We start from the raw sequence: 16,100 nt of genomic DNA on the forward strand, positions 1-16,100 counted from the left end.
TCCCCCCCAAGGAGGCCCGGTGCGGACTGGCTGCCCGCCCCCGCCGCCCCAGGCGGGTCCAGGCCACCGCGCCCTTGGGTCCAATCCCTTCTTGGGAAACCATGAGGCCCAGAGCCACCGCGCGGGGTCCGAGGCCCCCAGCCACCCGGCAACCCCTTCAGGCTTCGTCTCGCGATTCCATGCGGGCAGCTGGCCCTTGAAAGGTGCCACCACCCACAGGCTCTCCGCATGGAGGACCGCGGGGGTGGCAGTGCCGGACGGCAGTGCACAGTGCGGGGACGGGACTGAAACGGAAGGTGTGACGGCGCCTTTAGGTCCCGGTTTCACAGGACATTTTCTACAGTTTGACGAGCCACGTGCCACTTCCTGCCACATGACCCTGCCTGAGGCTCCCCTGCAGGACCTGCGCCAGGAGGAAGCCCTTCCTACAAATGACATGTGGCCTCCATTTTGGTCCAGCTCTGCTTTGGGCCCAGTGAAGAGCAAGGGTCTGACCGCGGGGGAGGAGGGTGCAGGGGAGGCAGCATGGGGGGACGGGGTCCCTTGGGACGGACAGAGGCGGGACAGACCCTTGAGCCTGCAGCCCCCGCACCAGGCGCCAGTGTCTGCAGAGTGAAGCTGCTGTGCTGTGCGTGTGGCCCCCGGTGAGGCCCTTCCCGGTGGGGGGAGCCCGCACTGAGGGGCGGACCTCCGGGCGCCCACAGGGTCTCAGCGGGAGCCGCCACCCCAGACCCGCAGATGCTATGCAACTCCTGCAGCTGGATAAGCCAACTCACCCTCGTGAGCGAGAGAACCTTTCAAATAAATGAGAAGGGAGAGACTAAAGCCCTGACATCTATGCCTATACATTTTTTTTTTAATTCCTCACCCAAAGGTGTTTTTCCATTGACTGTTTAGAGAGTGAAAGAGGCAGAGAAACCTCGATTGGTCGCCTCCTGCACGTACCCGCACAGAGCCCTGGCCAGAGAGGAGCCCGCAACCCAGGTCCATGCCCTTGACCGGAATTGAACCCAAGACCCTTCAGTCTGCAGGCTGGCGCTCGATCCACTGAGCCAAATCGGCCAGGGCAAAACCTATGCTTTTTTTAAAAGGCAGAAACAGTAGTCTCCAAAGAAAAGACTTCTTGCAAAACCACCGAGAACAGAGCGTAGACACCACGGCTCATAGGACACCACACGTGACTCACTGACGACATTCACTGCACGTCCAACGGACGCCTGCCCCGTGTGCATGTGCATCTCCAGCTTAAGCATCCATACTGAAACGCTGCTTTATTTCAAGTACATGAATATTTAAATTGCCTGGGTTTAACTAAAAAGAGGCATTCGGGTCCGCACAGACAAGGCTGCCTGGCTGCTCGGCCTGCTCAGGGCCTCCGCTGCGCTCTCCATGCACCTGTGCTGGGCGCCCAGGTTTCGCTTTGTAAGTAACCCACAGTGAGTGATCCCAGGACAACTCCATCTGCTCTCAGAGGTCCTCACCTCCTCAGAAAAGGCTTGCCGAGCAGCACCCCATGAACCAGCTCCCCAGGAAGGGGCTGCTAACAGCCCAGCCCACAACCAGCTCCTTGAAGGGCAGCTGGCGAGTGAGTCCCTCTGGGGAAGGGCCTGCTCGGTGCCCCAGCTCCCACAGTGCCGCTTGAGAAGCCAGTGGAGTACCTGTGACATGAGATGCCTTCCCGGTCGGGGGCTGGCACCTGTTCTCTAAGGGCCAGAAGGTTGGATGTGAGCTGTGCGGCCCCCGGTGTCCCAGCTGCTCCACTTGGCTGCAGCCATAGCCAACGTGGGAAGAAATGAGCCCGATGCCCAATACGACTTCATTTATAGGAGAGGGAGGTCTGCATGTGTGGCAGTCCCTGTCCAGGGCAACGCTAAGATAACCACACGGTTTTTAAAAAGCACGGCGCACGTGCTGGCCATAAAACAAATAGAACCAATGCAAGCGCCTTCCCAGTGAGGCGGTGAGGAGCATGTACTTGGCCGTCTCGTGGTGCCGCTCCTTCACCCTCAGACAGTGAATCACTACAGAGAAGGGGAGGAGACCCCGGAGGGCAGAGCACGGGGGTGTCCTACCTTCTTCTCCAGGGAGTTGCTCCACTCCTTCAGCAGGTTCACGTGCTGCACCGCGGAGCTGGCCTCGTGTGCCTTGATCTGCTGGTTCGTCCCCTGCAGAGCAAAGTGCAGGGCATTAGCCCTCGCCGCCCACGGCAGAGCAGGAAGCCGGAGAAGCTGAACGGGGAGGGGGAGCCTGGCTCCTGGGACGTGACTGACTGCCGTGCCCAGCGGCCCCACGCCGCTGCCAGCGGGCGCACGGGAGGCGGCTCTGAAGTTGTACAGGGATCTCGGGCTCACGGCTTCACTCCTAAGCTGCTCTCACCAAGTGCCTTCTCGGCTGTTTCATACTTACAACATCAAGAAATTGAATTTCAGACATTTTCCTTCCTTTAGAAATTTATTCATTAAAATATAAACGGGTTTGGACAGCTTCAGTTACAGCTAGATACTGATACAGTAATCGAGGGAACATGTAATCAGGTGAGGGATCTGATTCACCAGAACAGTAACTTATCAGTGACATACACTGTAGCGGGAAATGTACTGCTCGCTGTTCTAAGGCTACTTAGGAAGTTACATAGAAACATAAATAAACCAGCTACAGAGTATATAAGATGCAGACCATCTCAGGAACAAGCACAGCAAATAGTGCTTCCATTCTTAAGGAAGTAATTGACAGGAAAATAGAATTTGTTTTGATATTAGAAAATTAAGAAGCCACAGGAAGCATTTTAATGATCTCCAAAACATACACTCTGTACGGAGAATATTCCTATGTGTATGTTGACATAAGTGTTGCTAGATGTCAACATATACATACACAGACACAGAATGAAAGGTACTACACACGACATCACAGGGGCGAGACTCCGTCCCCAGGAGACTGGGGCAGAGAGAAGCTACAGTCCTCTTCATGCTCAGGCTTTCACTTCCTGAGAAAATACTAGGACAGCATGTCTCGGCACTAACTTCATAACGATGTGTGGCTCATACATAAAATTAAATATAAAATACTGTAATAGTAATAGATACTGTCTTTTCAAAGTTTTAATATTAAGATAGACATTTAAATAGAAACTCAGTTCAATTCACTAGCAATCTCAGACGCGTTAAAGAAAATAAAGAGCCGGGCCGCCGTGGCTCAGTGGTTGAGCGCCGACCTATGAACCAGGAGGTCATGTTCAATTCCCGGTCAGGGCACAGGCCTGCGCTGCAGGCTTCATCCCCAGGGAGGGGCGTGCAGAGGCAGCTGATCAATGATTATCTCTCATCATTGATGTTTCTCTCTTTCCTTCACCCTTCCTCTCTGATATCAATAAAAATATATTTAAAAAAATACATATATACTTAAAAAAATAAAGAGTCAGAAACAGGTTTGTCATAGCACAGGTGTGGCAATGACGGAGACATCCTCTCCATGCTGCTGTCCCAGGAGGTATGGCTTATATGCAAAATGCATTTATGAATACACACGTGTGCGACCCTTACCACAGTGCACCGATATGCACACTGCTCACAGCAGCCGGCTGCACACTTACTCAGAAGCGTTACAGCTGCCATCGCCATAACCGTAGCTGCAAGCCCCACCCGCTGTCAGGCCGGTACGACCCACTCACTAGCTGCTTTCAGACGGGAACATCCTGACTTCCTCTTGGCACAGGTGCCCACCTTAACTCTCAAAGCCCCGCCGTCACCCACGCAACAGGGTGATTCGGGTCCATGCAAGGACTCCAAGCCCAGAGGTGGCACGTTACAGTGTTAATGTAATAACTTGCTCCCATGGCAGAACATCAGCGACTGGGAAGGACAGACATCGGATACTGACCTGGAAAACGCAGCCATAGCGCTTAAAACTACAGGTGCTGGGGGCATTGACACACTCTGACAAGTGGGCACTCAACTGCAACGGAAAGAGACGTGAGTTGTGGCACGAACATTCGCATGAAAATGTTCCAACAGGTTAAAGGCACAGGAGCACCAGGCTGCACCGTCACGGCGGCGACTCAGCCACAGGTGTGTCCCGCACCGGCTCCCAGACTCCTCGGCAGTGAGTTCACAGTATTGTCACGTGTGTACACAGATACACCGATATACGGAAATACGTTCGCTGTAGCGTGGCTTAAACTCGAGTTTTCGTTAGGAATGTTCGAAACGTGACCTGCCGTCTGCAGTGCCAGGGATAAGAAAGGAAGAACGTAAACTGAAACGCACATTGAGAGACTGTAAACGAAAAGTGCATGAAACACAAAAAGGAAAGCATCCGGGATGCAACTGGGCCACAACCTCGTACACAGCACAAACACACTTCCCAAGGAGCGGGCGCCGCGGCTGCCGCCTCCGGCCCTTCCCTGACTGCCCTGCGGGGCGCGCACCGCGGTCTCCACAGGCCGCTGCGGCCGGGCTAACAGGATCTGAGCTGTCACCTCTCGCTGATGGGGTCAGAGGACCTGGGAGAGGATGACGATGAAGCTGCAGGTCGGCAACGGTCCACACAAACCACCTACACCTGCGACGCCCCCTCCGGGGCCGAGGGTGCTGGGCCCTGGGCTGACGCAATGTCAGGGCAGTTTCTCCCTTTACTGAAGAAATACATTCTCATCAGGAAACTCCGGGGACAGACCTTTATAGAACAATCAGGACCTATCTGTTGTGGGCCAGGGCAACACCCCCAGTGCCTGTGGGGCGTCACTCTGGTGGGGGCGGCATTGGTCTGCAGGACAAAGCAGGCCCCTCCCTGTAGGTCAGCACTTGGGACAGAGTGGAAAGTGGCCACAGGACTTCTCTCTGTTGCGACTGCGATGAGGAGGGCCGGCACCGAGGGACCCGACCGGCCATGGCCACCTTTGCGGTCTCTGAGCGGGGCAGCCCAGAACACCAGGCTCTTCTGACCCCAGCCTGGAGTCAGGCCTGCACCGAGGGAGCGCCTAGAAGGTCCGTCACAGGGGCCGGCAGAGGTGCCACCTGAGCAACTTAAAGGACCTTCCAAGGCCATCACCGCCGCAGGGAACGAGCAGCCGGCTGTGCTGCGGGAGCAGGGAGCAGAGTCCACGCGATTGTCAGGGCGCCGCCATAAATTCAGGGTCACACTTTTTCCTAAATTGGCTTTATTATCGTCACTCGCAAAGTCTTACAGAATTTGCAGGCACTTTGGAATAGAGGCAAGAATAATCTATTCGCCAATAACACCTTTCACCAGAAACTCAAGGTAAATGCTGGTTGAAAGATTTTTTGAAATAAAAATAACTTCGAAGCAAAATGGAGGAAGCTTTCGTCCCTAATTCAGATAGCCCTGAGTGAGTAAAGACTTAGCAGAGTGTATAAGACCCTGAAATTATTTCAACAACAGACTCTGCATGCGCTCACTTTAACAGAGCGGCTCTCTGGTTGTGGAAATGATCGGTGTGTGTTTCCCCGCTACTCAGAGAGGCACGTTCAGGGCCAGGGACCGGCCACCAGGCAAGACCCTGCCTTCGCCCCACAGTCAACTTGTGCAGGATGCACCTCGAGGGAGAGCGGCTCTTGGGGTCCTCCCCGCACCCCGCGTCTCCCACTCAGTGAGGACCTGAGGGGATGCTCCCCACACTGTCTCCAGTGGTAAAATTCCCGGCGGCCAAAAAGGCTGAGGGGACTTCTCAGAGCAGAGCCCCCAGGACTAAGGGGACACACGCACCCATGGAGCCCACTGAGCCGATGTGAGCCCCAATGGCACCCCAAATGGCAACCAAAGGAGCTCCAGGTCAGGATTGGATACAAAGACATGAAGAACCCTTGGAGTTTTCCATCTGGGTATGTCTGGGTTAGGTGCCTTCCCAGTGACCCCTGACACGCAGCCACTGGCCGGTGGCACTCGCTGCCCACGCCAACCCCGCCAGCAGGCGCGGCCTAAGTGCTCCGGCAGCATCTCTGAACAAATCCATTTCTTGAGATAATCCTACAGTAATTCCTATTTTACTGATTTAAAAACAGCTGCTTTTAAAAATGGCATTTCCTTTGCTTGCACTGAAGCAATCCCGGTTCCTCAATCCTTAGCAACCCTCGTCCCGCACTGACACTGTGGCCTCTGTCGCCTCGGAACCTCCGACCCCCAAGGGCAGCGCGAGGGTTTCTGCTGGGACCTGCAAACCCAGGGTCTCGGAGTCAGGGAGGGTGTCCACGGCGCGCCGTCCTCGGACCCCGGACCAGGCAGCGGCGCCCTTACCTCGCTCCTCAGGAGGGTCTGGACCCTGCACTTGTGCGGGCAGGACACCACCACGCAGGGACAGTCAGTGTCTTCGTGTTTCTGCAGGAGGAAAGGAACCTGTCGTCAGAATGAAACATACAGGACCCGGAGGAGGCACTCGACGTCCGTCCGGATAGGCCCTGACCCCGACCAAGTGCTGGGAGAACGGCCTCACAGGAGCCTGGGCACCCTGACGAGCTACAGCCCTCGTGGGAGCAGTGTGTGCTCTTAGCGGGGCGCCTGTGCCCACAGCGGCAAGGGGAGGTGAGGGCGGGCTGAGACCAGCCCGGGTCCAGCCTTTGCTCTCGGGGAGACGGGTTTTGTCTGGCCTCTCAGTTTGGGGTCTGGAAATGATGCTTCTCAAATGCCAGAACAGCCAGACCTCCTGGGTAGTTAAATGACAGCCCTGGAATCCTACTGAAATTACCTTTAGTGCCTGGAAAATATGGGTAAAGCCTACTTGAGCCCTTCTCTGGATAGCACCAATTTCAGTGCAGGGGCCTGAGTGACAGGGACTGATCAACTCGATGCCGCCGGCACCCAGGCACCTGTCCATAAGTGCAGGAAGGGCAAGGGCATCGAGCACAGGTGACAGGCGGCAGGGCCGTGAGAGCAGGCGGAGGCGGAGGGGGAACTGCGCGCCCAGCAAGGTGCCCGGGAGGCTGGGCCCCGGGACACTCCCCCTCCTCCAGGTCCCAGCTTCCCTCTGGCTCCCGGGCCAGGCTGCTGAGCTGAGAGACGGGAGCCTGGCCAGGTGCCTGGTCTGACGGGGCGGGTGCGGGAGCAGAGGACAGGGTGGCCCATGTGGGCGAGTGAGCGGGGATGCTTCTCCTGGGGCCCGGAGCCAGGCTGCACACTGTGCCTTCTCACGTGGTTTTAAGGCCCGTCTCTGGGTCTGTGGCCAGCGGTGACCTTCGGCACACGCTGCTCTGCTGCTGGGCCAGGTCCGAGGACCCGAGGGGCGAAGCCACACTGCTCGGAGCTCACTGGAGGGCCCTCGACCACGGGCCTTCCCGAGGCGCCGCGTTGGCTTCCCATCCTGCCCGCCTGTGTGCAGCGTCCTGGTGCCAGGGCCAGGTCTTCAGGGAGAAACCTGGACAAGAGCTCCGCCTCCGCCTTACCTGTAAAGCCGGTGGCGGGCGCTGGGAGGGAGGAGTCAGGCCTGGGCCTCAGAGCTCACCAGGCAACACTCTGCCTCCTCCCCAACCTGCCCGTCCCATCCTCATGCACACACCAGCCCAGGAGGACTGCTAGGGATGCAGAGAGAGTGTGTTGGGGGGGGGGGGGCAGGAGGGGCGCCCTGAGGGAGAAGTGGGGTGCGAGCAGTGTCCGGCCACGAGGCCAGGCAGTCAAGGCCTCTGCAGATCTGTGCGCGGGGCCTGAGGACAGCTGTCAGGACGCAGGCTGCGCTGGGAGCCACGGTGAGGCTCTTTCAACGGGGCTTTGACAGGTATCGCCGCCGGCCCCCCTCACCCTGCACGCCGTTACCGCGTGGCGAGTGCCTGCCTTGTCAGCCCAGCACGTGTCCCCCTCCCCCGTGACCGTCAGGGTGGCAGCCTCAACAGCGCGAGGCTAAGCAGGTTTCTACGTTGGTTGTTTATGTTCCCTGGGACTTGCCTTTCCTTGGCTCTCGCCCACTGCGGTGGGTGGGACAGTGAGCCCTCTCCCCGTCCCTGTCCCCCCGGAAACTCAGTGTGGGCTCCCTTGGGAAGAGGGTCTGCGTGGACGTGAGGTGAAGATGAGGCCTCGCTGGATCAGGAGGGCCCTTACACGAGGAGGACACGCAGCGGGAAGGTGGCCACGGGAACACGGGCCGGCCGCGGCAATGAGGCTGTGGGTAGCGCACTCACAGTGCCTGGCTGGGGGTGGGGAGGGGTCCTCCAGGGCCTCTGGAGGAAGCACGGCTGCCCATCCTTGGTTTTGGAGTTCTAGCTCCAGGGCTGTTAGAGCATAAACCTCTGTCGTTTTAAACACCAACTCTGAAGCCTCTTGTTACCGCAGCCAGAGGAGAACAGCACACTCACAGAAAGCTGCTCACCCCTGTGAGCCTGGCTTAGTGAATGAGCGTTGACCTATGAACCAGGGGGTCACGGTCCGATTCCCGGTCAGGGCAGCGCCCAGGATTTGGGCTCCATCCCCAGTGTGGGGCGTGCAGGAGGCAGCCGATCCATGATTCTCTCTCATCATTGATGTTTCTACGTATCTCTCTCCCTCTCCCTTCCTCTCTGACATTAATACAAAAGTATCTAAGAAGCTGCTCATCTATTGGCAAGAACGCAGCACACGATGAAATCGGCCTGTCAGAGTCAGTGGGACCTGCTGGGACACACCTGAGCTGAAAGCAGGACCAGCCCTGGCCTCACCTACCCGTGTGCTCCTGTTCGGTCCCACCGCCTCCCCACAGTCACCACCCAACCTCTGACCTCTGCTTCTACTCCTTTGCTTAAAAGGTTCCCTCACACACGAATTTGTTCCAGACAAGACCCTGTTTTGTTGTGTTTGCTTTTGAATTTCATCAAAACAGAACTCTACCCTCGGAGCCATCTGCGACCTGGGCCGGATCAGGGTTCTCAGGCTACTCCGTGCACTGCACACAGTGCAGGCCCTCACCTCTCACAGGTGTGTAACGACACCGTCACACAAGTTTCCCTGGGGCCACCACCTGTGCCCCTCCCAACGGGTGGACGTTGGGCTCTTCCCTGGCTCCCGCGGTGCTGGCTCTGTGCCACGGTCCTGGCGAGTGCACGGCAGCCTCCCCTCCCGCTAGGAGAGGAGCGGCTCATTAACTGAGGACAGGAATGTTCCGCCAACTCATTTTCCAACGTGGCTGTTTCCAACGTGCCTACACATCCTCCCGTTACAATGCACATCCTCCCGTAAAATGAGATCTATGTAATTCTGACTTCTCACAAATGAACACAACCGACCCATATTCGAGCATTTCCAGACTAAATGTAAAATCATGCTACTTGCAGCCCCGCTGATGTAACATCGATACCAGCTCAAACATAGGAGAGAGGTTCCCACGAGAAGGAACGGTCCGGAGTGCCGATCTGCATCTTACTTAGCAGCACAGGCCTGGGGACTAGCACACCAGGCCTGGGAAGATGAGACGAAGGGAGAAGACGGGAATCGAGCTGCGCCAGTCCCCGCGGGACGGGTGTGTGAGGAAGCGAGTGCACCTGCCTTGCTCGGGTCGCGCTCCTGTGCACGAGCGGGGACTGTGAGTTACAGCCCCGGCAGACGGAAGCACCTGCCTTAACATACCTGGCACATCTGCATCATTAAACAGTTCATCACTAGAGCGCAGCGAGTTTCCAGAGTCTTTCCTGGCACAACTCAGGCCCCAAATTGCTAACTATCTTTCTGTGCCTCTCACCCGTTTGCCTCTGCACCTGTTTGCCGCTGACAAATTTAAGACCCAGATCAAATCGAATGCTACCTGCGTGCAAGGCCCGCGTGGCCCCCGGCTACCGAGCTGGCTTTCGTCGGGAGCTCGGTTCCCGCCACAGGGGCAGTGAGGAGAGGGGACAGACCGCAGTGGGTGTGCACCGCGTGCGCCTGAGCAACCAGCTCAACCAGGCCCAACAGGCACTCAAATGGCTCGTGAATCCCTCCGCTGTTATTTTAACACCCGTCTCCTCACACCTGTCTGGAGTTCAGAGTCAGTTGCGTGATGTTTAATTGACACACTCTACAATTCTTTCGCAAATGAAAATTAATTACCGGACTCTGTTCTGCAAAGAGAGGTAACTGGTTCTTGCAAGAAGCAAAGGGCGTGTCTGACAGCAACGTGCCGCCATGCGCAGAGCGGGAGCCTGCTCGCTAGGGGCGGCCGCAGGCACCGGAGGGGTCACCGAGCCCTGCTCAGCCGTGACCAGGACTCCGAGTCCCAAAGGGCAGGCCCAGCTCCTCCCAGTTCCTCACACCTGGGAGGTCTACAGAATCGTAGGGGAAAGACTTCACAACGGGAGAAAGCCACAGGCGTGAGAAAGTCATACAAAGTCAGGCAAACGTGAAGATTATAAAGATTTTGTACCAAAACAACAAAGACTTTTCCTGGATTCTGGTCAATAACTGCTTCAGAACATCCACCAGGAATGCGGCTGCGGCCCTGCACCCCCTCCTTGTCCCCCCATCTGATGACCCCACAGTCATTGCTCTGCCTCACCCCAAAGTCAGCTCCCAGCAGCACTGCCTGCCCTGCCCCTCACTGGGATACCCCTCTCCTGACCCCTGACAGCAGCCTCTCCTCTGCGGACCACCTCCCGTCTCAGAGGCCTGCAAGCACCGTGTGCCCAGGCTCCGTCTGACCTGGGCTCTCCAGTCACACCCATCCCATGGCTGCAAGGGCCAGCTGCTCATACCTTCTGGAGCCTGGACCACCCCGCATCACCCCTCGCCCCCCAAGCCTCTTACCCCCACGGGCCCCACCTCGGCAGGACGCTCCGGCTCCTAGAAATGCTGGGCGTCACCCTTAGTGCACACTCTATACTTGAGCCTTCAGTTCATCCCATTGGTTCTACCTTCAAAACTACCCCAGAACCCTCCCTCTCCCTGCTCTCCTTGTCCAGGCCAACATAGTGCCTCCCTGCCCCGCCCCATCCACCTGTCACACCTGCTGGATGGACAGTGCAGGGAATGTCACCCCCGGCTCCCGGCTGCCGGCGGCTTCCTGACCCTCGGCACCTCGACTGTGTTCAGTGCTGGGAGTGCGCTGGCCTCACAGTTCCTGCAGGCCACCTGCCAAGCTAGTTCCAGCTCAGCCGGGTCCCCTCGCTGCTCCCTCTGCCCGAGCTCTCCCGCACGCCACTGTGTCGGAGGGCGGCTGCAGGCCCGCTCTCCACGGCACCCACCGGACCACCCGCCGCGTGTTCGCCATGGACCCTCAGGTCCCAGAACAACGCCTGGCGCTTAATAAATGCTGTTCAACAAACGGACCCATGCTGAGGGTTCCCACACCACGGGTTGTTTTCAAAGCTGGCCTCATCCGCATCACCCCTCTCTAACTTACAGATAAGGGGTCTGATTCCAACACGTGCACGATATTGAGCTGGGCCAGAATAACCGCAGTCGGAGGAAAACGTGGCCTCCACATCCCTGCGAGACAGACGGCCGTGCTTCCACGCCGCAGGGCGCCTCATCCTGCCGACGTAATGGTTATCACAGGGCGGCAAGAAATTAGGCAATCCAACACGATTTGGGAGCCATTCCCTGGGAGGAGTGAGAAAGTCTACCTCTTTTGAATAATTAGTCTTCATTTTTTTTGGCAACCCAAGTGATAGTCAACCCAGGCAATGAAAACATTAATTACGTAAATGAAAATGAGTAAAACAAATGGAGCTTAACTCTGAAATGAAGTCAGATGAAGACTGCTGTTTACGCCCGGCCTTTCTCTTATTCCTGTCAGAATAGTCACCTAAACGCTATTCTGCGGGCAGATCGCATCTGGCCCGAGCAGGCGGCAGGTGGAACGCGAATACTGCACCTGCAGCGTGATCATCGGGACTTGGCTTTTGCAGTGGCTGCACGTGGCCTCACGGTATTTACAGGCCTTTTCCACGTGGTCGCGCAGGTCTCTCCGCAAGACCCTTTCTTTGCAGTCGGCACGCACACATGGGAGTTCTTCAAACTGGCAGTCATTCCTCAAGTGCACCTGGGAGACAGACAATGCCAAGCTCTTAGTCGGCAGCGAACACCACGGGAAGCGCCGGTTTCGGCCTCCATGCCATCAGCTCCCTCAGAAACATTTCCATCTGCCCAGACCCGCTCTCCAGAGGACAGTGACACAGGGTCAGACACTGAGTCTCACACCCATTCAGTGGCTCCTCAAACGATACTGCTCTGAAGAATTAAGTCAACTTCTCTCCCTAGATAAATAAATGGTTATCTGCTAAGGACTTTGTTTTATTCTAATTCAAATATCCTTTCAGGATAAAATCTGTAATAATAAAAGGATAATATGCTAATTAGACCAGACATCTTCCAGACGTCCTTCCTGATGAAGCCAGGGCCGAGGGACGCAGCCCGGGTCCTGGGTGCCTGCTGGAGGAGGGAAGCCTGTGTCCCAGGTGCCGGAGGGAAGCTGGTGCCGGCAGCCAGGGGAAGGAAGGCCTGCCCTTGCACGAATTTCCGTGCATCGGGCCTCTAGTGATACTAATAAAACAACACAAGAAGTTATGTGGAATTTCATGGTAAAAATAAGAGGTTTTCATGGATCTTCCAAAATTAAAATTCGACACAGATTTCCTTCTGTTCTAGATAGGGTGGTGAGTGTACACCAGTGGGGAGTTCTGCTAATGGTGTCACAGAAGGGACATTTCAGGCCCACGTGGTCTGACTGCTCTCACGTGTGGCAGGTCTTAGATGAGGAACGCCAAGGTGCACACACACTGACCGGGGACGCTGTGGACACGGGACCCCTGCGACCTCGGTACTGACCAGCAGCTGTCCCAGGGCTAACTGCTCGGCACAGCCACGGCCGACGTTCCGGCAGTGGACCTGGAGAGCCAGGATCTCCCGCTTGCAGCAGTTATCCTTGAACACCTGCAACGAGGACAGCGTGAGAGGAGGGCAGCGTCCCTCATCGCCACAGGCTGCTGCTCTGGGCGATGCAAAGCCACTTTGAGAAAATCACACAAGCTGCCCTTACGTGGGCCACAAAGCATCGAGGGCCACCTTCCTCTCCCATGTCTGCAAGCAGAAGGGAGACGCTGCCCCACCAAGAGACACAGTTTATTTATTTAAACTTATTTTTATGATTTCAGAGAGGAAGGTAGAGGGGGAGAGAGAGAGAAACATCAATGATGAGAGAGAATCATGGATCGGCTGCCTCCTGCACACCCCATACTAGGGATCCAGCCCCCAACCTGGGCCCGGGGATTGAACCATGATGTCCTGGTTCATAGGTCGATACTCAACCATTGAGCCACGCTGGCTGGGTAGAGACACATTTAAAATAGCACAACCTTAATACTGTCTTTTACTAGAGAAGCCAAAGGGAACCAAGTCACACTGAACTCTGAGAGGACGCTGGGTTCACGCTGACACAGTCTCAGGCGGGCACACCAGCACCGAGTTCACGTTGGAACTCCGGACACTCCAGGAGCCGGCACCGTGAAGGTGGCCCCGGGAGCTCACTTCCGGTCAAGGCTCAAGGGCAGAGCCTGGGAGAACTTGATGCCTGGGTAGATCGCTGACTACAGAAACTACCATGAAAGGCAACATCTCACAATCGGTCAGTAAACCATTTATTTTGGTTCCTTCTCCAAAGAGTAAGTCACTGATAACTCATTTTTTAGCAAAAAAGGAGGCATTAGCCTGCTATTAAAAAATCCTTTTAAATATATATTGCAAAGTTGATCCAGTAATGAAAATGTTTCCCTTTCTAAATGAAAACTCTCCTTTCTTTAATCCTGTTTCCCCTTTAGAAAACAGGTATGCTCACTCCTAACAACATGGTTACCGTTAGCCCTTGGGCATTTAATTCTAAGAAACTCCCACATGCTAGCGCCGTCACAATGGAAAACCAGACAGGGAGCCTTTCTCAACCCCAGAGCAGAAAGGCAGAATTGACAGCTGTGAAGAGCTAAAAATAAACTAATTTAGAGTCAGATCTAATTCTCTACAAACAGGACTTTTAAAATAGGTCATAATTTAAGATTTGAAAGTCAAACAGGTGTTTTTAACTGGTAAGAAATAGCTTCCTTTTTGTGCCAAAGTTTCTGGAGCCATTTGAGTTTAACTTTATGATTGGAACATAAGAACACGAGAAGTACAGAGCTTCAGAGCTCAAGAGCTCAGACTGTGCGCTACAGCTGAGGATGCCGAGGGCCGCAGTGCCCTCCACTAGCGGCCTGACCTTGGTCTCCCAGGGCCCTGCCCCACGAGGACCCACGGCGTGACTCATCTCATTTATGCTTCTTCAACAAAACTAGCATTTTCCCTTCAGCTATCAATGCCATTGAAAAATAGGAATTGCCCTGGCCGGTTGCTCAGTGGTTAGGGCATCGGCCCAGGGACTAAAGGATCTCGGGTTCGATTCCTGGTCAAGGACATGTACCTGGGTTGCAGGTTCCATCCCCAGCCCCATCAGGGCACGTGCAGGAGGAAACCAAATGACGTGTCTCACATCAATGTTTCTCTCTCCCTCCCTCCATGGGAAAAAAATCCTTGGGTGAGGATTGAAAAAAAAAAAAAAGGAATAATACTGAATAATGAAATGAGAGACGAAGAGGCCCTCTCAGTCCGCTGTTTGTTGTTCCCACTTCTTCCCATTACGCAGTTAGATGCGTTAACAAGGTCAGCTACAATGTTAGGATAAGGAGAACAGGGTGATTTGTTTTTCTTAGAAACATTCCCTTCCCTGTTACCAACCAAAGTCTTTAGAAACAGGTAAAGGCTTAGAAAGAAAAGGTAGGAGAATCAAGATGGGGGTGTAGGTAAACGCCAGTACTCACCACCTCCCACAACCACATCAAAATTACAGCTAAAATACGGAACAACCATCATTCAGAACCACCTGAAAGCTGGCTGAATGGAAGTCCTACAACTAGAGAAGGAAAGAAGAAATAACCAGGCTGATGCTCCATCCACTGAGCCAAACCGGCTAGGGCTTGAAGGTTCTTTAAACCACAGAGAACACCTAGCTGGGCCGTAAGACACCTAGCTGGGTTAAAGACAAAGAGAGAATCTTAAAGGCAGCATTATATGAAATGCTGAAAGGTATCCTCTAAGAAGAGAAAGAAGAAGAGGAAGAGGAAGAGGAGATGAAAAATATGGACAATAAAATGGCAATAAATACATATCTATCAACAAGTGAACCTAAAAATCAAAATAAGCAAACAAGGACTCTAATGAATGAAATAAACTGGTGAATAAAAGAGAACCGAGGCCTGGAAGCATGGAACAGACCGACGGACCTCAGAGGGAAGGGGGGAGGGAGGGAAGAGACTAACCAAAGATCCTATATGCACATGCATTCCTCAAGGACACAGACAATAGGGTGGGGAAGGGGGGCGGGAACCAGGGAGAGGGGGCAGTGGGGGAAGGGGGACATCTGTAATACGCTAAACAATAAAGATTTAAAGAAAAAGAAAAGGAAAAAAGAAAGAAAAGGCAGATGGACACTTGGCTAATTCCACCTCAAAACTGCCGTGCGGGTCCCCAGCCGCCCTGCCCTGCCGGGGCACCTGCCAGCACCCGCAGCCGCTACTCCCCGCTGCAGAGGCCAGCCTGCCAGGCTGCAGCCACAATGTCATGGCCTGCATTTAAGGAACTATTAGGTTCATTAATCAAAACATCGGAACCACGGATTTTTATTGATATTTTAAGTACTTCAATGAGTCATTTCAAACTACAAGTGTGCCTGGCGGAGTGTGGCAGCACAGGGAGGGCCGCAGAGACACCGGGAGGGGTCGGGCCCGGGGGAAGCCCGTGGGTGAGCTGGCGCCTCTGGTGTCTGACGGGCGGCCCCGTGACACCTATGAGCCCCGCGCACAGGCCCGTGGGCAGGGAAGGGGCTGAAATCTCAGGATGCCGCGTGGGGGCCGGGAGCCAGCGGCGTCACGGCAGAACGGACCGAGCGCCGCACGCAAACCACCCCGCTCCCAACACAGGACAAAAAGTGACAAAGAACCCAGCGATACCTTATCTTTAACGATGCTCTCCTGACACGCAGTGCATTTCGGGCTGGCGGATTTTCTCAGCCTTTGGTAAAATCAGATGACTAAGTTAAAGTTCATTGACTGCCCTGACCAGTTTGGCTCAGTGGCTAGAGCGTCGGCCTGTGGACTGAAGGGTCCTGGGTTCGATTCCGGTCAAGGGCA

The 16,100-nt window shown here is 55.1% G+C and overlaps 1 protein-coding gene across 2 annotated transcripts in view; it reads right to left on the reverse strand.

The window, feature by feature from the left end:
* The window catches only part of TRAF3 (TNF receptor associated factor 3), a 28,959-nt gene that overhangs the window by 11,529 nt on the left and 1,330 nt on the right, over nucleotides 1-16,100 (reverse strand). The window contains exons 2-7 of one of the 2 annotated variants that reach the window (XM_015562799.1): nucleotides 15,921-15,972; nucleotides 12,715-12,819; nucleotides 11,762-11,929; nucleotides 6,253-6,333; nucleotides 3,880-3,954; nucleotides 2,073-2,165 (exon numbers count right to left, since the gene is read on the reverse strand). In XM_015562799.1, the coding sequence (XP_015418285.1) occupies nucleotides 2,073-2,165; nucleotides 3,880-3,954; nucleotides 6,253-6,333; nucleotides 11,762-11,929; nucleotides 12,715-12,819; nucleotides 15,921-15,972 (574 nt within the window). The remainder of the gene's footprint in view (nucleotides 1-2,072; nucleotides 2,166-3,879; nucleotides 3,955-6,252; nucleotides 6,334-11,761; nucleotides 11,930-12,714; nucleotides 12,820-15,920; nucleotides 15,973-16,100) is intronic. The other variant, XM_015562800.1, reaches the window with a different exon arrangement.

Source organism: Myotis davidii, unplaced genomic scaffold (genome assembly GCF_000327345.1).
Source record: "Myotis davidii unplaced genomic scaffold, ASM32734v1 scaffold2798, whole genome shotgun sequence".
NCBI classification, from domain to species: Eukaryota; Metazoa; Chordata; class Mammalia; order Chiroptera; family Vespertilionidae; genus Myotis; species Myotis davidii.